The 23,247-nt window shown below is 40.1% G+C and overlaps 1 protein-coding gene across 2 annotated transcripts in view; it reads left to right on the forward strand.

Moving 5' to 3' along the window:
- The window catches only part of rb1 (retinoblastoma 1), a 199,872-nt gene that overhangs the window by 118,832 nt on the left and 57,793 nt on the right, over positions 1 to 23,247 (forward strand). Inside the window, exons 13-17 of one of the 2 annotated variants that reach the window (XM_035432080.1) lie at positions 16,385 to 16,501; positions 21,019 to 21,069; positions 21,655 to 21,711; positions 21,804 to 21,835; positions 21,979 to 22,055. In XM_035432080.1, coding sequence (XP_035287971.1) covers positions 16,385 to 16,501; positions 21,019 to 21,069; positions 21,655 to 21,711; positions 21,804 to 21,835; positions 21,979 to 22,055 — 334 coding nt within the window. The remainder of the gene's footprint in view (positions 1 to 16,384; positions 16,502 to 21,018; positions 21,070 to 21,654; positions 21,712 to 21,803; positions 21,836 to 21,978; positions 22,056 to 23,247) is intronic. The other variant, XM_035432081.1, reaches the window with a different exon arrangement.

The following is a 23,247-nucleotide window of genomic DNA, read 5'->3' on the forward strand; positions in this document are numbered from 1 at the left end:
GAATGTCGCACGGTCTGTCAAAGCGTCATTTTTTTTTCTTTTTCACCGAAAGACAAGGAAAAGGTAGGTAACGACGCTTCAAATATTACAAAAATACCAGTGTTAACCAGTGTTTTAATTGGACCAAAATAAGTGCCGGTACCTACTCCTCAAAATACATACTGTTTAAAATAAATTAATGTTTGTAATCAAAAGAAGAGTCGGTACTCATAAGCCGCGTTTCCACTGCAGAAAGTTTACCCCGGAACTAGGAACCTTTTGAGGAACTCAGTGCGTTTCGACCGCAGGAACTAGGGTCTAAATTTAGTTCCGGGGGCTTTATTTTACCACCAAAAAAGTTCCTGCTCGGGGGGTAGTACTTTCCAAAAGTACCGGAACCAAGCGCTGAAAATTTCTGATTGGTCGACTACTTGCAGTGTTTTATTTCAACCGCCATGTTTAAAAATCTGCAGCCGCAAACCGATTTATTTTCATAATAACTTCAAATCAAACTTGTATGTTATGCGGCGCAATAGCCTAGTTTTGGTTATAGCCTGCCAACGTCTTGGAATTATAACGTGTGCTCTTCTGTTCCTTTCTTGCTTTAGTATTCGTTTTATAAAATGCTAAGCATTCGTGCTGGGACAGCATATTACGTACCAAAACATTCAAACAGATTAATTTGGTTACTGAATATTTTCTTCCGGATTTTCTTTGTTCGCCCGTTGTAATTGACTCAAAATGTTTGATACAGTTATGTGAGGTATGCGGTAGTTCTGCGTAATTAACATTGGTGATACAGTAAAAGCAAACTGGAAATCACCTTCCGCACTTTTTGTCAGGGTAAAATAACAGGTTAATTCTAGTAATCGTCCCTTTCGCTTTTCCAGACTGCCGTAATTTTACTCTGCCATTCTTCAATTCCACAAAAAGACCAGGAAGACTATGGACTAATTTATGGTGCATGGTTCGCATCTGGAGGGCACACTTCGCTGCTCGGCTAGCAGTAACTTCGAAGGAAAGCAAACGGTGGCTGTACCACTGCTAATTTAAATTTTCACGCAAGTCCGAGTTTTCGTTCTATTCTTGTCATTTTGCGATTAGCCTGTATGGAATTGACGATGAGAAAGTAATCAAACAGCAAATTGTTTACAACGTGTGCATGTTTTCTGCTGTTGTTGCCAGTTATATTGTAAATGTGAATGCATTCTGTCGCCTTGGATGTCAAGACATGAAAGTGAATGTTCTCATAAAAACATAATTAATGTGTTTGAGAGGATATATAGAACAGTTACAATCTGACTATTGGCCTGTTATATCCTATTTGTTGCATAACAACGGTCCAAGTTCAACTACCAACGACAGTTTTGCTTGCCCAAACGGCTGCGGAAGAATATTTCAATTCCAGGTGATTAAATCGATAAAAATCAATAAATACAAAAGTAACCATATATAGTCATTGTTGGTAACCCATTGTATATAAGTGGAATAAACCCCTCCGGGCTGTCCCGGTTATTCGAAAATAATGTAGGCTACTTCGGTGGTAGTATGGGGTTACAGAAGAAATCATAGGACAGATGGACCGACGACAACGTTGCTTTTTCATACGTCATTGGGCTAATTTGCCTAATCTTCGCGGGACTTTAGACCGCGGTGGAAATGCAGACAACAATGGGCTGAAGGAACCTTTTAGTTCCTTGAAAAGTAGTTCCTGGGACTAAAAGTTCTGGGTACTTTTGGTGGAAACGCGGCTTTATACAAGTCCCGACAGCTCCTGCCCATCTGAAGCACTGGCGTTAACTATCATTCCGTGATGACGACTGGCGGATCCTCTCTGTTCGGGCAAGTGGAATGCCTCATGCAATTGTCTGATCGGACAAGTAAAAAATAAATGTGATAAATATAGCCGCGTTTCCACCGCAGGAACTATACCCCGGAACTAGGAACCTTTTGAGGAACTCAGTGCGTTTCCACCGCAGGAACTAGGGTCTAAATTTAGTTCCTGGGGCTTTATTTTACCCCCAAAAGGTTCCTGCTCGGGGGGTAGTACTTTCCGAAAGTACAGGAACCTTTTGGGTGGAGCTTGCAGCGCTGAACATTTCTGATTGGTCGAGTACTCGCAGCATTTTTTTGTGTTTTTTGTTTTCAGGCGCCATGTTTAAAAATAAGCAGGCGCAAACCAATTTATTTTCATAATAACTTCAAATCAAACTTGTATGTTATGCGGCGCAGTAGCCTACTTTTGGTTATAGCCTGCCAACGTCTTGGAATTATAACGTGTGCTCTTCTGCTCTTTTCTTGCTTTAGTATTCGTTTTATAAAATGCTAAGCATTCGTGCTGGGACAGCATATTACGTACTAAAACATTCAAACGGATTAATTCGGTTGCTGAATATTTTCTTCCGGATTTTCTTTGTTAGCCCGTTGTAATTGACTCAAAACGTTTGATACAGTTACGTGAGGTATGCGGTAGTTCTGCGTAATTAACATTGGTGATACACTAAAAGCAAACTGGAAATCACCTTCCGCACTTTTTGTCAGGGTAAAATAAAAGGTTAATTCTAGTAACCGTCCCTTTAGCTTTTTCAGACTGCCGTAATTTTACTCCATTTTACTGCCATTCTTCAATTCCACGAAAAGACCAGGAAGACTATGGACTAATTTATGGTGCATGGTTCGCATCTGGAGGGCACACTTCGCTGCTCGGCTAGCAGTAACTTCGAAGGAAAGCAAACGGTGGCTGTTCTACTACTAATTTACATTTTCACGCAAGTCCGAGTTTTCGTTCTATTCTTGTCATTTTGCGATTAGCCTATATGGAATTGACGACGAGAAAGTAATCAAACAGCAAATTGTTTACAACGTGTGCATGTTTTCTGCTGTTGTTGCCAGTTATACATATAAATGTGAATGCATTCTGTCGCTTCGGATGTCAAGACATGAAAGCGAATGTTCGCATAAAAACATAATGAATGTGTTTGAGAGGATATATGAAAATCAATAAATACAAAAGTAACCATATATAGTCATTGTTGGTAACCCGTTGTATATAAGTGGAATAAACCCATCCGGGCTGTCCCGGTTATTAGAAAATAATGTAGGCTACTTCGGTGGTAGTATGGGGTTACAGAAGAAATCATATGACAGATGGACCGACGACAACGTCGCTTTTTCATACGTCAGTGGGCTAATTTGCCTAATCTTCGCGGTACTTTAGACCCCGGTGGAAACGCAGACAACCATTGGCTGAAGGAACCTTTTAGTTCCTGGTAAAGTAGTTCCTGGGACTGAAAGTTCCGGGTAATTTTGGTGGAAACGCGGCTTATGTAACGTTATCTGAAAATAAACAGTGTTTGTTTGAGCCGAAGCGGAACCTGTTCCAGTTGAGCTATGTAGGCTACGTGCCTACCATTTTTTTAAAAATCTAGAGCTACTGCTATAATGGTACAATACATATGATTAAAATGGTGACCTGGAGAAGCCCGTCGGATGTCGTGGCCACAAATTGTTGGCAAATCGCCAAAACAGCGCAAATAAAAAAAAAAAATTGGCTATATTTTTTAGGGCATTTAAAATGTTTGAGTGATTCAACTACTTCCATTTCCATACTATAACATTGTGATTTTTTTCCAATGAAAACGAAAGGGAAAGTGTTTATTTTTAAGGTTTTGTGAATGTAGTGAGCTAGCAAAATTGAGTTAGGCTACAGTTGCTACAGCTGACAAAGAGGGCTGCATTCTAATGACGATTATGATTATAATGAGAGGAGCAGTCTCACAAGCTGCTGCAGTGTCCAGAAATGAATGCAGATAAAACTAGCTAATAAAAAATACATTAATCAAGCATCTAAGTTAGTTAGGAAATTCTTTGTATCATGCTTCTCAGTAGAATTAGAATGTAACAGAACAGAATCTTTAAAACCATTTTCTCACTTTTTCCTTTTTTTTGCATGGACAATGCATGTAAACTGTCATTGAGTGTGAGAGAGACAGAGAGAGAGGGCTTTGAATGTGGACCCAGCTCAAATTATATTGTTAAATAAAAAGATAAAACATTCTAACTAAGTACTATTTTGTCATGGTAATTGAGTTAACTTAGCAGAAGTGTCCCTTTTAAAGTGGTAAATGGTAAATGGACTGCATTTATATAGCGCTTTTATCCAAAGCGTTTTACAATTGATGCCAGACAATTGGTCTTACCTCCTGAGCTATGTCGCCCCATGCTCGGGGCCGCGTAACTAAAGTGCAATATGTATCTTTTCTTGAGTATCAATTTTGGTTATATAGTCCTCTATTCTTGAAGATAGAACTTCTAGATGGACAATGTGCTCTTTTAATTGTTCTCAACTCAAAATACAGGCCTATTTTGCTTCAATATTTACAAACAATACAAGGGTTAACAAACCTTTTATGGTTTTAAAGTACAACTAAAACTACTTTTTAGCTCTTGCAAACTGTTATTCCTTGTATCAAGAGCTCGTCAGAGCTATAAGATAGATTTAGATATAAAAAAAACATTTAAGAAGTCTCAAGAGGTTATGTTTTCATAGTCTTAAACTTTTTTGCCTTTGCTACACCCCCCCCCCCCCCTTTTGGACACCCACCACCACACCAAGAGATCAATTCCACAGGAAACACTGCTCTGTACTAGGGTTGGGTCGGTTTCCGGTTTTGCCGGTCCGGTCTGGTGTATGAGCTTAAACCGATTTGATTTTATGCGAACCGACTGAACCGGCATTTGTCATTATGAGACGTTCTGGCAAATTAAAAAGTAGCCTACATCAGCAACCTGTGCCGACGGTGCTAAACAAGGAGATCAAATTTCAGTAGACCAATCAAAGGTGGGGGGGGGGGGGGGCGGGGATGCTGCGCACAGCACACAGTGTGTTGTTTACTCGAAAGTTCATGTGTTTTTTGGGGTGACGAGACGAGACATGGCAGAATTAAACGAAAACTACGCCAATATGGCAACATTTTGGATTTGAAGCCGACGAAAGAGGTGCCGCTACACTCTCATTCATGGGCTCTCATCATGTTCTGTCACGCCAGTTTTGATCTGGGCTGCAAAAATGATCCGGGTGACGCAATGACATTCCAAAACAGTTGTTATACCCATTGTGACATACTTAAAGTTTTGTTGCAGCGTCCGTTGCTAGGCCAACGCAGCCAGTCTTGCTACATTCTTTGGCGATAAAAATTCTAAGACAACTTGGCAATTTCTCTGGTTTGATATTTTCCAGCCTGAAATGCGATTGTATTTGTAAAAGGCTACACATGTCATCTAACTTGCAAATCTCCCTGGATATGAATTAAATGTTTTAACAGAAAATAATAATAAATTAGATTTTATCCACGGAAATGGCAATACAAAAAGGCAAAATAAATGTTGTGGTCGCGATCACCGTCGTAGACATCAGAAGGAAATGTCATTGACGAAAACTTAAAAAGTATGCTCTCTTTGCAGTGGTTTGGGCTGGAAACGAGCTGTAAGAGCGGAATAAGCCCCCGAAGTGAAGCACAACACTGCCTACTGATCGTAGATGAGATCGCTGTGAGGTTGCTTACTGTAGAGGATTTCAGCTGCATGCTTCCATATTCCTGAAAATGCTGCAGTGGTGGCTAGCTAGCTATAAGTGCATACCGCCGTATGAGTGCTGTGTGCGACGGCGATCGCGACCACAACATTTATTTTGCCTTTTTGTATAGCCATTTCCGTGGATAAAATCACATTTATTATTATTTTCTGTTAAAACCATTTACAAACATCATATCCAGGGAGATAGCCAAGTACTTGCAAGTTAGATGACATGTGTAGCCATTTACTAATACGATCACATTTCAGGCTGGAAAATAACCCATTAAACCAGAGAAATTGCTGAGTTGTCTTAGAATCTTTATCGCCAAAGAATGTACCAAGGCTGGCAGCGTCGGCATAGCAACGGACGCTGCAACGAAACTTTAAGTATGTCACAATGATTTTATAATGTCATTACCTCATCCGGATCATTTTTGCAGCCTGGATCAAAATTGTCGTGACCGTTCCACTCAGGAACGGCTGAGTCACGTGCGCCACCTAGTGGTAAAATACAGTATTACCGGTCCGGTCCGGAATTTGGCTTAATATCAAACCGGTTAGAAAATTTTTACATCGGCCCAACCCTACTCTGTATTCTCATATGTTTTCTTGTATGGGGATGGGACGACATGAAAACAATTTTCAACCTAGTGTTCCAACTCTCACGTCATCACTGTTGCATGCATCACAAAAACTATTACACTAACACTTACATTACAGTGTGAAATATCCTCATTATAAAATACCACTAACCTATTTAAAGACACTCAATTTCAAAAATAACGTGTATAATCAAAATATTTTGAGCAGTGATACTTGCATAGCGATGATGAAATCTTATCTGTGTTCAGTAGACAGAGACAGTAAATCAGTGATACTGTTCTCCACTTACTCTCTTACTCCAGAAAACGATGTCAGCTAGGTCTGTCAGCTAATGTATGGCTTAGCTATGCCCAGAAGTCCTCAATAATAATATTATTTTCCAAGAAATTACGAAAAATTGTTCACAGTGTTTTGTCAGGTGCAGTGTCTTTTACTGCTACCACAAACTGAATGCGTAAGTGAATGCAATGATGAGAAAACTTTCAGTTACTCTGAGATTTAAAACGCTATTCCAAAGCAAAATTAGACATGTTATACATCGTTAGAAAGCTTATACTCTCACCTACTGAATAAATGAATTGTCAATCAAGCCAGACTGTCCTAAAAAGGGCAACAACGCCGTAAACAACACAAGTGGTATTACGCACAGCTATTTTGGAAGGTACCCAGGCATCCCAAATGCGCTTATATTTCACAAACGGACTGTCCAATATGTGACCACTCAGTCTCAAAAGGGATGTCTCTACGCGTAAACTAATGGTAAGGTTGTATAATTATTCAATATTTAGTCTCAGATTTTGACAGTAGAATGACATGGTATATTTTTTGAAAACTTTGTCTTGTTTTTCAGTGAGCAGCATTTTCACTGCTGTATTGCAGACCTGCCAACCTGCACGCATTTTGTGTACCAACCACGCAATTCTTGATCAAAATACGCATGTACGAAATGCCAACTGAAACTACGCAAAAAAACAAATAAAAATTATTATTCTAATTTAATTACGGAAAACAATAAATCAATGCAAAACAAATACCGTACATTTATTCGGTATTTAAGCTACATCCCTCGGATTGGACCAGATGCGACCTTGTGCTTGTGGTTCTGTAACCCCTCCCTGACTAACTCAGAGTCCACTGATACACAGCGGTACTTTATTATCCACCGAGGCGTAACGCTGTATTGCTGAGGTAAAATGAGAAGTGGGAGAGTAATAATCAAACACAAAAATGTTACCGTAATGTTAACATATAAAACGTTAAAACATGTTCGGTAACTTTACGTGATGATGCATTTCAAGAGGTATATCCTAATGAGATAAATTTGTGTATATAGTTAGCCGTAGTAGTAGCTCACATACAATTTAGCCTCGTTACGAGACGGCTACGGTGTGAATAACTGATGGAATTATTTACCTGCAGTAACTCAAACACCACGGAGACTCCCTGTTCGAACTTTGAATCGTGCACACTGTTGGAGCAAAATATCAGGAGCAATGGCCCTACCTCCGCAAAACTTCCTCACCATGCATTTTGCACATTGTGCATTTATGATTTTGACATTAGCCACCAAGGAGCTTCATGTAATAATTTAGCTAAACCTCTAGTTACAAAGGCCTACATTCCTAGATAATTTTTCAATTGAATACTTTTTTTCCTTAGCCCTATATGATGTGTGCCTATATAAGCTGATTTAATTAAATAAAAATGGAAATCATGAACAGAAACTTGGTTTTATTCATAACTGACAGTGTTTTACATCGCAACATCGTTTTAAAAATTTTTTTTTTAACATTACAACATAAGTTTCTGTAAATACTTGAAAATGAAAACATATGTTACATTATACAAAATAAATTATTTCCATTTTTATTAAATAATTAAATGCAATTCACTTATGGTTATCAGCACACATATCATATAATGAAATATTAATCATGAAAAAAATGGTTTTTAAGCAGGTGTACTCAAACTTTTGACTTGCAAGTATATCATAATATAGCCCAGTGCAGTGATGTGATATTTTAGAATCAGGTCAAATTATACAATTTTGCCTGATCACTTCAACAGTCAAAACTTGAATTATGAAGAAAGGCTTGTGTGTGTGTGTGTGTGTGTGTGTGTGTGTCTCTGTCTGTGTGTCTCTCTTGCAGACTTGTATGCAAAGTGAAGTGGTGCGAAAGCATGTGAACTAAGCATTACACTGACTATTGTGGTACTCAGAATATTTTCCCAAGTTTGGCAGGTCTGGTATTGGCATATCTTATGGCTTTTGTCAGGTTTACCTTGTTGCTATGACGGAATACGATTTTTGAGTGGTGAAAGAATATTTTTATGAATGGCCAGATAGACAATATTGTCCATGGGCGGGGGGTGTAGTTGATGAGATGAGACTGCAGGGAGGGGATGCTAGTCAAATGAACGACCAGAGTAAAAATGGTGGTGCTGCGGAACTCCATGTTCGGCATAGTTGTCGCACTGGTTGGAGTCCTTTGCCACGTGCAGGCGTTGTCTCGTCTGGTTGGTGAACTAAAGATGACCCTTTTGCTGTTTGCAAATGTTTGTTTTGCTGCAGTTTCTTGTGGTTGGCCAATGTTACAGTGTATGCTAAGTTCCACCTTAGTTAAGGTCTTTAGTCCAGGCAGTGCCTATTAACTGTGAAAGCGAGCTGCCTCGGGACCTGGACGGCTTACCGTTATTTATGGAACCGTGAATTCTGCTCTATACCAGAAAATTCTTAATCATGTCTCGTTGTCTGTATAGGAGCTGGAGCTGAAGTGTAACTGGGTTATGCAGCAATACAATGTTCCAAAACATAAAAGTAAGTTCACATCTGAAAGGCATAAAATAAAAAAAATTAAAGATTTTGAGTGGCCTAGTCAAAGTTCCGACTTGAGCGCAGTAGAGATTCTGTGGCAGGACCTGAAAACGAACAGTTCATGCTTGAAAACCTACCGATTTGCCTGTATTAAAGCAGTTCTGCAAGGAAGAGTGGGTTAAAATTCTTTCACAGCGATGTGAAAGGCTATCAAATTATAGGAAAGTTTGTTGGTTGTCGCTGTTTATACTAAAGGTGGTGCAACCAGTTAAGTTTACAGGGGCAATTAATTTTTTGCATGGGTGGTGATATGGGTGTTTGATAACTGTTTCATGAAATAAATAAAATTTAAAATGTGTTTTGAGTTCAAATTCCCTTTGTCTAATATTACATTGTCTAAAGATCTGAACAAATATGGAATAATAGGGGAAATCAGGAAAGGGGGCACATTTTTTTCATAGCACTGTAATTCCACAATTATTGTGTAAAAACAAGGAATACATTTGTTACAATTGTCCTTGTGTCAGGGAAAGTTGTAACTGTGCCATGGGACAGGTGTAACACTCATTTAACCCCTTCGTGCAATCCCCCTAGTGACCATGATGCCAGCAACCGAACTATGAGTTGAAACCACACACTCAGTGTTCTTGTTTTATTTGTAGACAATACACGAGAACAGTTTGTGGTTTCTAAGCGCCAAATACGGCAGGGATGCACCGATATGAAAATCCTGGACCGATCGATTCTGTCCTATTTGTGCCCTGGCAAAAAAAAAACAAGAATCCTGCCTTTCATTATACTTTTCAATGAGCACCAATTCAATCAGACAAATTTATAGAAAAGCTTTTATTGTAACATTCTTTCATATAACAAAAAATGCCTTTTTTGTGAAAAAGAAAATAAATTATTGGTTAAGAAAATGTTTCAATCAATCAATCAATCAGTCAATCAATTTTTATTTGTATAGCGCTTTTAACAAAGTAGCTTTGTCACAAAGCAGCTTTACAGAGAACCGGCCCCCAAAGAGTAAGCCTAGGGCAACAGTGGCAAGGAAAAACTCCCTGACTAATAACAGGAAGAAACCTTGAGCAGAACTGGACTCAGAGGGGGGGAACCCATCTGCCGCGGCAGGCACCGGTTTGTTATGGAAATGGCTTACATGGAAACAGATAAATTATAATACATAAACAGCCAATCCAGTATTAATTAAGTCCAAGCAAAGGGTGACTCCGGTCACGTAGAGAGATGAGCAGGAACACCAATTGGGTGGCAGGGTCAGACAGGGGGATAGGCTTGGTGCTACAGCTGAATCAACAGTGACAGGAGGTGGGGGTGCCAAGCTGGTCTAGGGCTGGAGCTCCGGGCCAGTTGGGGGTTCTTAGCAAACTTAGGCTAGAGCTCCGGGCAGGTGCCCAGAGCCGAGGAAGATGGGAAAAAAAACAAACATTGTTAGGGGGTTCAAATGGTAGATTAGCAAGCAGAGCAGAAGAGACAGAGGTGCCTGCATGCGATAAGGAAAACCCTGGCAGAGTAAGGCTATGGCAGCATAGCTAAGGGAAACAGAGGCAGGGGCCAATGCAGCCATGAAGGCAGGCTTGAGACGGTCATCACCATACCATGACCGGTTCAGCTTAACACAACACTACCAATGATGATCCAGTGACAGCACTAACCGCTCAGTCCACCAGAGACTCTATAGCCAGTGTTGGGCAAGCTACTTGGAAAGTGTAGTGAGCTAAGCTACCAGTTACTCTACATTAAATGAAGCTTCACTACACTGAAGCTACCCCCCAGAGAAATGTAGCAAGCTAAGCTACAGCAACATGCCAAAAGTAGGTTACTACATCGAAGTAAGCATTGAACCAACTTCATTCCAAGGAGGCCATTTTAGTTGGGTGGATCCTCTACAAAAGAAATAAAATTCTACAATTTTGTATATTGTCTTATTCAAGTATCAATGCAGACTTAATTCTAACATCCTTAGACAATCGTGCACCTTACTACCATAGCAATATCCACTTGACTTGCACTTGATATTAACATAATTGAACAGTTTATACTCAGAAAATAGTATATTATAGTTATGGTTATGGTTCTCTAGTCTCTATTCTAGTTTTAGCTATTCTATTTATTTTTATATTTGAATTAGTCTATTTAGTTATTGTATATGATTCAGCCTTTAATTGTATTTGTTTCTTTTACCTAGCCTACCTCATTGTTTTTGTATTTTGATTTATGTCAAGTGGCTGCTGTAACTCTTTAATTTCCCTTTGGGATTAATAAAGTACTCTGTCTGTCTGTCTATCGATCGATCGTGATTGGCAGTTTAAAAAGTGGTGTTTTTATTAGGGCCACTCTGTACTAGTAACTATATCTACATAAATTTCAAGCAAATCATTTTGATTAACCACCATACTTTGGTTTTGTATAGGCTTTTTTGTTGTACCCTCTGCTGGTCAACGTTAAAAACTACAAAAGTCATATTTCAGAGTTATCTAAACTTTTCAACTTTTCCGCTGTTCCCTCATTTTGTCCCCACCTCTTCCCTCCTATATGTTACATTACAGGCATTTGGCAGATGTTCTTATCCAGAGCGACGTACAACAAAGTGTAGGCTATAACTGTAACCAGGGACAAGTGTGTTGAAAACCCTAGAGGGAAGTACAGTTCCAAGTGGAGGGAGGGAGCGACCGCATAGTTTAATTTGGACCCTGTAGGTTAATCTGATCAACACAAACAAATGCAGCAAAGAAATCTATGCAAATAATACAAGCAATAATTAAACAAGTAGGAGTGAGTGCAATAACAAAAATAAACTAAAATAAACAGCTTACCTAGCTACATACCGATCTTTCCATCAAGTAAACTCAAGCTCGCGTGTGTCTGTATTCCAGGCATCAGCCCAAGGATTGATACGTGATGTCACCGTCATACAAAAGTGCTTCTGTCGGCTACACATACAGGTCCGTGTATGGTGGTGGCGTCATTTACTGATCCTTAGCAGTTTTATTTCAGACCGCAGAAAAATGCTCCGCTGCGCTTGAGCTTCAGAAATGCTTGGGAAAATGTAGCTTGTGTGGATGCTACCGCACTACTTGATCAATAAAAGATCTTCGCTACTGAAAAGCTATTTGATTCAGAAAACAGCAACGCTACCACCATGCTACTGAGAAATGTAGTTAAACTAGTAACGCCGCTACTTGTAGCGACGCTACTGCCCAACATTGTCGATAGCTATGCCCGCCACCCACTCCTGCCCCTCAAATATAGGAGAGATTAAAGCCTAGCTTTAAATAAGGTGATAGTGTCTGCGCCCCGAACATGGGCAGGAAACTTGTTCCACAGAACGGGAGCACGATAGGAGAGGGCTCTACCACCTATAGTACTTTTAGCTGTTCTAGGAATAACAAGGAGGTCTGCACCCTGCGAACGGAACGTTCGTGAGGGAATATAAGGAAGAAGTAAATCATTTAAGTACAAAAGGGCAAGCCCATGTAAGGCTTTAAAGGTACGAAGTAGTATCTTATAATCTATTCAGAATTTAACTAGCAAGCAGTGAAGCGATGCTAACACTGGGCTGATGTGCTCGAATCTCCTCGTTCTAGTGAGAATACGAGCTGCTGCATTTTGAATTAGCTGGAGCCCTTTCAGAGAGGAATTTGCACATCCAGACAAAAGAGCATTGCAGTAATCTAATCTAATCTAGTTTTTCTGCATCATGTAAGGACAGTATTTTCCAAATTCTTGAGATATTTCTCAAGTGATAAAAAGCAACCCTAGAGATGTTTTTAATATGTATATCAAATGCAAGATCTGGATCAAAGGTAACACCAAGATCATCGATTACAGCACTTGAAGTAATGGAGATTCCATTAATGTTAAGCATATTGTCAGATAGTTTGTATCTCAGGGACTTGGGCCCCACTACCATTATCTAGGTCTTATCAGAGTTTAGCAAGAAAATTTTGGGTCATCCATTCCTTTATGTGTATAAGACAGGCTTTGATCTTTGACAGCTGGACAACTTCATCAGGCTTAACTGATGGATACAACTGGTGTCATCTGCATAGCAGTGGAAATTAATGCCATGTTTGCGAATAACTCGTCCCAGGGGGAGCATATAAAGGGAGAAGAGCAAAGGCCCAAGCACAGATCCTTGTGGTACTCCATATCTAACCCTGGATTGATAAGAGGAGTCATTATTAAAATGCACAAATTCATATCGGTCTGATAGGTATGATCTGAACCAAGAGAGTGCCTGTCCACGGAGGCCTACAAGATTTTCAAGTCTATCCAGAAGGATGAGGTGATCAACTCTGTCAAATGCTGCACTTAAGTCTAAAAGCACAAGTACAGAGATGCAGCCATTGTCAGAAGCGAGAAGTAGGTCATTGAGTACTTTGACCAGGGCTGTTTCAGTGCTGTGAGAGGGTCTAAAAACAGATTGAAAAATATATGATTGGAGTGCAAAAATGAACCAAGTTGTTTTGAAATGGCCTTTTCTAGTATTTTAGAAAGGAATGGGAGGTTTTAGATAGGACTGTAGTTAGACAGGTCATTCACATCCAAGTTTGGCTTCTTAAGAAGGGGTTTGATGACTGCAAGTTTAAGAATTTGTGGTATGTGTCCAGATGCTAAAGACTCATTGACAATATATAACATTGGTGTTCTAATCACTGGTAGTAGCTCCTTGAAAAGTTTCGTAGGGATAGGGTCTAGAAGACAAGTAGAATATTTCGAGGAATTAACTATGGCATTAAACTCCACGAGGTCTGTTGGAGCAAAAGAGTTTAGATAGGCCACCCATCTTTATGAAGATTCTTCTGAAGATTATGCATCCATGTGTTGAGCGGATGGAAGGGCAGAGCCTATATGAGGGGTGGTAGGAGAACTTTGAATCTTGTCCCTGATTTTTATAATTTTGTCATCAAAGAAATTCATAAAGTCATTGCTACTAAATGATATTGAGACACATGGATCATCTTGATTCTTGGTCAGTCTGGCAACAGTGTTAAACAGGTGCCTAGGATTGTTTCTATTTTCATCTATTAAAGTAGAGAAGTATGAGGAATGTGCTGTGGAGAGGGCATGTTTATAAGTTAGTAGACTGTCTTTCCAGTCCTGGAGGAATACCTGCAATTTAGTAGAATGCCATTTGCGCTCAAGTTGGCATGAAGCTTGTTTGAGAGCATGAGCATGGTCATTATATCAGGGTGCTAATTTCTTATAGCGGACTTTCTTCTTCTTAAGAGGTGCGATAGTATCCAGGGTTCTGGAAAGTACGTAATTTATGTTGTCTGTCAGCTGATCAACTAAGTGAGCTAATGCTTGCATTTTTGTATGCGTTTGGGCGGGAGCCAAGAAAATCCCCACAGTGCACAAATGAGCCTGGGAGCTCATTAATAAAAGCATTTGCAGTCCTGGAGGAAACCTTACGGCTAAGGTAGAATGAAGGATCTGGTGACACATGACAGACTTGTGAAAGTTGGAAAATAATTAAATAATGGTCTGATAGCACAGGGTTATTAGGCATAACTGCTATATTTGCTATTTCTGTATCATAACTTAAGACCATATCAAGAGTATGGTTATGAGAATGTGTGGGCTGATGTATATGTTGATCGAAGCCAATAGATTCAATGATGGACAAGAATGCTGATCTGAGAGGATCGCCTTCACTATCCATGTGAATATTGAAGTCCCCTACAATTACTACTTTATCTGAATTAACAACCAGGCTGGAAAGGAAATCAGCGAACTCAAGTAAAAAACCACTGTATGGCCCCGGTGGCCTGTGTACAATTGCAAGGATGAAACGGACTGCTTTTTTGTCCGGATGTGCAAAACTGAGAACAAGCACTTCAAAAAAAAAAAAAAAAAAAAAAAAAAAGTTACATTTGAAGCCGGGATAACAAAGTAGCAAAAAGATTAGAATTATATACAGCAGCAACACCACCGCCACGACACGTCAGATGGGGAACGTGAGTGTAACTGTAGCCAGGAGGGGTAGATTCATTTAAGGCAATATATTCATCAGTTCTAAGCCAAGTTTCAGTTACACATAAGATTTCAACTTGGTGATTAGTAATTCATTCATTTACAAGAGTTGCCTTAGGGGCTAGTGATCTGATATTAATTAATCCAATTTTTAGCTGAGTTACTCGGCAAACCATTTTTTCATGGACCTTGCTTTGTGCATGGGGGCATTGTCATGCTGAATCGGGAAAGGGCCTTCCCTGAACTGTTCCCTAGAATGTTATTGCTTGCAGTAGCATTACGATTTCCCTTCACTGCAACCTAGCCCAAACCATGAAAAACGGCCCCAGACCATTATTCCTCCTCCACCATACTTTTCAGTTGGCACTATGCATTTGTACAGGTTGTGTTCTCCTGGCAATCGCCAAACCTAGATTTGTCCGTTAGACTGCCAGATAGTGTAGCGGGATTCCTCACCCCAGAGAACACGTTTGCACAGCTCCAGAGTCCAATGGTGGTTGTGCTGTACACCACTCCACCTGACGCTTTCCATTGCGCATGCTAATCTTATGCTTGTGTGTGGTTGCTCGGCTATGGTAACCCATTTCCTGAAGCTCCCGATGAATGAATGAACAGAAGATGCTGCTTCCTGCAGTCTGGAACTCTATAGTGAATGTTGCAACCAAGGACAGACCATTTTTACGTACTACACACTTCAGCAATGTGCAGTCGCTTTCTGTGCACTTGTGTGGCCTTCCTTTTGGTAGCTGAGCTGTTGTTGCTCCTAAACATTTCCCCTTCACAAGAACAGCACTTACATTTGACTGGGGCAGCTCTAGCAGGGCAGAAATTTGACAAAGTGACTTGTTAGAAAGATGGCATCCTATGACAGTGCCATGTTGAAAGTCACTGAGCTCTTCAGCAACCCATTTTACTGCCAAAGTTTGTCTAAAGTGATAATCGTTTCAAAAATGTATTTTTTTTTATTGTGAACTGCAAGTTAAGCTGTAAGAACAGCTTCTATTCCTTATGCTTTTAAAAGCCCATTCTTCAGAACCAGAAAAACAACAAACATTACCATAAATGTGCTTTTAAAAGCCCATTCTTCTGAAGCAAAGATTGTTTTTAGATCTGCGAAAAAAAATACATTGCACAAATCTAAACAATAGACCTCGACTGTTCTATAGACCGAACCAAACAATTACATCTACTTAATCAGAATAGCATGCTGCATCCCTTAGCACATTGACTCAAGGAAGCATGAATAGACTTGGCATGGAATTTTTTTTGCATAGGAGACCTGAGTGTGAACAGGAAAAAACACTGCTTGACCTCGATAATTGAACAATGTTGTGTTTTGTGTAGGGAATGATGTGAACATGTTGTGTTTGCTGAATGAAAGCTTAGTTGTTCCTCTTCTCTGTCCTCGCCTCTCAGAACTGCACAGTGGACCCAACTCAGGAGATCACCCAGAGGGTAAGGCGTCTCGGGGAGCACTTCAGCCAGCGGTTCGCTCAGGCCATGGGACAGCGCTGCATGGAGATTGGCTCTCAGGTACATAGCATGCTAGTGTTCAGCCAATCACTAGGGTTTCCCTCTAAAGCAGTGGTGCTTGTTCTTGCCTGGTGGAGTTTGTTCTTGCCACAGTGTCTGCTGGTTTTATTTTTTACTTTTAAATCAGGAATGGGTTTAGACCAACTAAGTCAAGTATTATGGAACAGTGAAAACCTATACACTGTAGCTCTCTACCGGCAAGATTGAAATCTAATGACAAAACACAGTTTGATTTGCCAGTCGTCTGCTAACCCAGCCCTGAACCTACCCATTAACATTGTCTAAATGTAACAGTGATCCAGGATCAATAACACACACAACATAATTATGAGAATAGGCCATTCATCCCAACAATGCTCACCATTTCCTGACTAAATTAGTGCTCTGATTACCTATAGACTAGATAGTGTCTGGTAATACCATAACAAGCCTTGTCTTGAAAATTCCCAGAGTTTCTGCATCTACTACTTGACCTGGCAGGCTATTCCACACCTTGACTACTCTGCGTGAAAAAAATTCTTCCTAATGTCTATACTGAATTTAGCTAATTTCCATTTATATCCCCTCGTTCTACTAACGGAACTCAACCTGAATGGTCAGTGGTGGTTAATACATCACCCTCCCTTGTCCTTAACCCTTTCGCGCAAACTCCTTAGTGGCCATGATGCCGGCATCCTGAGATTTCTCAACTCAGACATTCGTTGCTCCTGCAACTAAACTATGAGTTGAAACCACAAACTTTGTGTTCTAGCTTTATTAGTAGACGATACACCAAAACTATGCCAAATACTGAGTTTGTGAGCGCCACCATTGTTACATAGGTCATCTATTTTACAAGTACCCCCTCCCTGCAGTCTCACCTGAAACACCCCCTCTCCCTCAAGCATGACACAATAGTGTCTGTCTGGGCATTCATCAAAATATTATTTCACCACCAAAGGTTGTATTCTGTCATAGCAACAAGATAAACCCACCAGTAGCCCTAAGATATGCCGATGTAGCCAATACAAGACAATTTTTTTCTAGAATGATATATGTCATTCTATTATCAATATCTGTGACTAAATATGGAATGAAATACCATACCGTTTTATGCATAGAGGTGTCCCTTTCAAGAGTGAGTGGTCATATTGTCTTGTGAAATCCATTTGTGAAATATACACTCATTTGTGATGCCTGGGTACCTTCCAAGATAGCAGTGCATAAAACCACACATGCCATTTACGGCATTGTTGCCCTTTTTAGTACATTCTGCCTTGATTGACAATTGTTTTATCCAATAGGTCACACTATAACTTTCCAACAATGTCATGTCTAATTTTACTTTTAGTAAAATATAGAATAGTGTTTTATAGCTCATCGTAACTGAAGGTTTTGTCTCATCGACGCATTATACATTCACTCTGTGATAGCAGTAAAGACACTGCACCCGGCGAGGCGTAATTGTTGAGTTCCGAAATTTTTGAAAAATATTATTATTACTTCTGAGCATGGATAAGGCATATTTTTGCTGATAGACCTAGTTGATATTGTTTTGTGAAGTCAGAAGAGGAGAACAACAGCATAGATTGGAGGAGAATGCCTATGAGCGCAAATAAGATTTCATCCTCGATATGCAAGTATTTCTGCTCAAAATATTTTGGTTATATACATTATTTTTGGAATTGACTGTCACAGGGTATACAATAAGAGCAACATAAAAGGGAATAACAAACTGCAAATAAAATAGCATTATAGAATATAGATGAAAAAAGGCAATATTAAAGCACAAATAAATAAATAAAACAAAGAACTAAGCACATTAAAATTAAAACATAGTAAAACAAAATAAAAGAAAATGATAAAAACCGTAGCATTAAGACTCTTCAATTAGAATAAGTACAGCAACTAGCTATCGGTCATTACAGAAGAAGGTTTTTAGGCTAGTTTTAAAATCCGAGACTGTATCAGCAGACCTAAAATTGTATAAAAGGCTATTCCAGAGCCTAGGGGCTATTACAGCAAATGCTCAATCACCTCTTAATTTTAATGTAGACTCTGCAACAGCCAAAAGCCCAAGGCTGGCAGATCTGAGAAGAGACTGGACAAAGGTTAATGAATATAATTGAGCACCAAACCATGCAAGGCCTTGTAAGCAATTTATAAAACTTTAAATAGATTCTAAAAGCAACAGGCAACCAGTACAGAGAAGTCAGAATTTCGGTGGTATGGTAGCACTTACTCATTAACCTTGCGGCAGAATTCTGGACAGTTTGCAGCTGAGCTATAGCGCAACGGTGAAGACCTGAGAACAAAGCATTGCAATAGTCAAGACGAGATTAAATAAATGATTTGATAGTATGATTCTTTTGGTGGTGGAAAAAGACAAAAATGTTGGTAAAAGCATCCCTAAACCAATTTAATATGTTGTTTAATATTCAGATTACAATCAAAGATTATACCTAAATTCTTAGATTTGATGTTTGAAGCTAGGGGACCAAAGAATGGATATAACTGTTTTGATAAGGGTTCGGGGCTAACAATAAGGACATCTGTCTTGTCAGAGTTTAATTGTAGAAAGTTCTGAGACATCCAGTCTTTAACCTCAGCTAAGCAGTGATGTAAAGGCACTAACTTATTTATATCATTTGGCTTTACAGAGAGGTGCAACTGTGTGTCATCTGCATAGCAGTGGTAGAAGATATTGTGACAATGGATAATATGACCAAGGGGTAGCATATATAAAGACAACAATACTTTTCCAAGAATTGAGCCCTGAGGTATCAGTCAATCATCAATCAAATTTTATTTGTATAGCGTATTTTACAGCAGGTGTCACAGTACGCTTTACAGACAACCCTGGCCTAAACCCCCACAGGAGCCAGCCTAAGGCTGCATTCAGACCAGATCAGACAATGCAGCACCTTCCCACAGGGTTGATTGCCGGCTTCCGTGATTAGCCACCGCAGCGTGACGTTGGGTTGCGTTACGGCAAAAGTTGATTCTGGTTCTACTTCTTCCCGCACGGCCACTGCGGTTTTTTTCTGCACCCCATGCAGTCCCCACTTCCACTGCCTAAACGCACTACCCCCATTCAAATGAATGGGAGGACAGCCGTTTTTCCCGCATTGCCTGATCTGGTCTGAATGCAGCCTAAGGCAACAGTGGCAAGGAAAAACTCCCTGTGGCAGATGGGAAGAAACCTCGGAAGGAACCAGGCTCAAGGGGAAACCCATCCTCCTCTGGTTGGCTCAGGGTGTTGATTGGTGACCAAAATGTCAGTCAGTTTTACAAGGTTCATAAAGTGGCTCAGATTATGGGCGGGGCCGGGTGGCGGTTGTGGGGAGCAGCAGGTGGTGACGGATGTGGGCAGGGTGGAGGCAATGACGAAATAGGAGCTGGACCGCAGTGGTGGGGGAGACCAGACGACTCTCGAAGCACTCTCGTAGACTGGGGCTAGAGCCCCGTCGGCAGCGTGGGGAAGAAGGTAGAAACGGCGATTAGGGAATTTGCAATAGAATAGACAGTGGGTAAAGTGGCAGTGGTATGAATTGGGGGCACCCCGCCAGGAGTAATATATGGCTGCATAGCTACGAGGACAGGGATGGAGAGCCCATGCAGTCATGGGGGGGGGGACAACCATACCCGCCTATCAAGAGCCAGCCTATGTAAAATCGGGTGACTCGGGTCACAGCTGATTGACAGGTGACAGTAAGGAGAGTTTTGCCACTCCACAATGCTCTGTGACTACCGGCTTCTCCCACCCTGTCTCCAGACTATAACTGAATATTAGCCTGAGTATAGAGGTGCGTTTTTAATCTAGATTTAAATTTTGAGACCGAGTCTGACTCCTTTATACATTTTGGAAGCCGGTTCTACAGTTGTGGGGCTCTATAGGAGAAAGCTCTACCACCTTTTAGGTTTTTGGAAATTCTTGGAACTACCAGGTAGCCTGTGTCTTGAGAACGGAGCGACCTTGTGGGCTTATAAGGTAGGAGCAGGTTGGTTATTTGATCACTGATCTTGATGACCTAACGTCACCTGACACACAGAATTGCCTTTTTGACAAATAGGAAGAGAAGCAGTTTAGCGTAGTATCAGAGATACCAACTCACTCTGTTAGTCTACTGTTTAGAATAGCATGATCGATGGTGTCAAAGGCTGCATTAAGGTGAAGCAGAACAGAAATGTCTCCTGCATCAGCAGCCATTAATAAATCATTAGTAACCCTAAGAAGGGCCGTTTCGGTGCTGTGAAGCTGGCAAAAAATAGACTGAAATTTTTTGAAGATATTGTTGCTGTTTAGTACCTCTAAGAGTTGTCCTAAAACAACTTTTCAGAATTTTGTAAATAAAAGATAACACACATAGGTCTAAAATTTCTTGTAGCAGATGGCCAACTCTTTTCACCAGAGGCTGATATCAGTATTTCATCTTAAACCATCATCCGGGGTGAAATGTGTATGGTTTGAGACTAAAAGCATTTCATTCATTTTTGGAGAGATTTTGGTTATGTTTCTGGACCCTTATGTGTTTTAGGCCCCTATACTGATGGAAAGATGGTCATTCCCACTTGAAAATTATGCAAAAGTGAGTTTCTTGAGTCTAAACTGTTGATTTGTAGTGAAATACATGATTATATTGTGATTTACAGCAGTGCACAATTTAGACATTTTGGATAGATTTGGACACACGCCAGGGTACACCGTTCACTTTTTGCTTCATAGATCTTTAGTCGTTATGCATATTACCCTTCGATTTTGCGCACTTGTGGTCAAGGAGTTTTTGATCCAGGACAAATATAGTTTAACCCATTTTATATATGGGATCTCTCAGTATTTCATTGCAAAGTAAAAAAGAACAAGTACATTTTTGCCAAGATAATTGAATTTGGGGCACTATTTTTACCTAAGTTTACCTATAAACTGGTATTGTAAATGGTACAAATGTCTTGCTTCATTTAAGCCATTTGCCAAGTTTCAGTGATACTCACTCCTGGAGTTATACAGCTTTAAATAGGGAACCCATCAATGGGCAAGGATTGGCCAGAATTGGCATCTGTTCGAAGGGGTTAAACTGCAGATTATGCCATAAATTCTTTACCATCAATCTCTGTAGCCAACATTTTTATTTTTATGTGGAATGGGAGAATTTAAATCACTGCTTGTTTTTCAGCGGTTTACCCTTGGGACCCGGCTGTACTACAGAGTCATGGAATCCATGCTGAAATCGGTAATCCATCATTCAACTCCTTGTTTTGGCTTGCACCTTCATTCTTTCAGTCAAGCTTTTTGGAAACGGTCTTTTCCTTTTTCCCACCGTAGGAAGAAAGGAGACTGTCTGTGCAGAATTTCAGGTAAGCTCTGAGAGGCTTATGTTTCTGTACCCATCATGCAACAGTTCTTTACTTTCTGTACCCATCATGTAACAATCTTCATATTAAAGCTACTCTTTGAAATGGACAAACTGATATCCTGCTGGCCTATGATTTCATTTCAGTAAACTACTCAATGACTCTGCCTTCCACACTTCATTGCTTGCCTGTGCCCTGGAGGTTGTCACAGCAACATACCGCGGTAAGTTTATTATTCGTTTTGACTTATTGGTACACTACATGGCCAAAAGTATGTGGATACGTGAAATTCAACATCACATCAAAAATTATTGGGATTAATATGGAGTTGGTCCACCCTTTGCTGCTATAGCAACCTCCACTCTTCTGGGAAGGCTTTATACTTCATGTTGGCACATTGCTGCAGGGATTTGCTTCCATTCAGCCAAAAGAGCATTAGTGAGGTTGGACACTGATTTAGGTGTTTAGGCCTGGCTCGCAGTTTGTTTCCAATTGGTTCCAAAGGTTTTGGGTGGGGTTGAGGTCAGTGATCTGTGTAGGGCATTCAAGTTCTTCCTCACTGTTTTCAGCAAACCCATTTCTACATGGGTTTATCTCACATTGATGTTACTCACCTTGCCATAGATTTTGATCATTATACTATCTTTGCAAGAGAGATGGTCTTTATCTGTGGCAGCAGGGAAATATGAAATGTTTATATCGATACGAAATCATAAATATCTCAAAACATTTGATCTATTGACACAAAAACACAAGCAATGCAATCCTATACTTGTTGAAGCTACAGTTTTGTCTTATTTCAATGATCTCTTGATTGTCGGTGGGTGAATCTGTCATAACTAATGGTCACATTCAGATTGCGATTAATAGTTATTAATCCAGTCATAATGCGATTTCTCTTCATTTATAACAATGTCTCATTGTTTAGAGTATCAGTATTGTATCGTATCATCTCCAAATTGTATCCTTACACCATAGGCCCCGGGACCAGAAGGGTCACTTTTAAATACCGTACACTCAAGTTATTCTATGATCAGTGAATTTGTTAATCTGTAGTTATTACACATTGCACAATACTTGATTGTGATTGGTCGGTTGAGGCATTCTGCAGTCAATTCTGCAGCTAACAACTCCTCTACGAACCACTCTGTGTCTGCCCATTTTCCACTGTGGTCTGAAGACACATCTCTTCAGACTGTACCTGGACTAACTATCACTAATCTGCAGGGCACTCCCAATCTAGGATCGCTCTTATCACTTGTATCTTCCTATCTTGATCCTCTAGATACACTGTATCTCCATCCATATTGCACTTGTATGTTGTATCTCATCATGCCTCCTAGTTTGATTTACTGTAACTTTCTGACCTAGCTTATGCTTACTGTGTGAACTGGATTCGTCCATGTCCATGGCTA

Source organism: Anguilla anguilla, chromosome 9, assembly GCF_013347855.1.
Source record: "Anguilla anguilla isolate fAngAng1 chromosome 9, fAngAng1.pri, whole genome shotgun sequence".
Taxonomy (NCBI): Eukaryota; Metazoa; Chordata; class Actinopteri; order Anguilliformes; family Anguillidae; genus Anguilla; species Anguilla anguilla.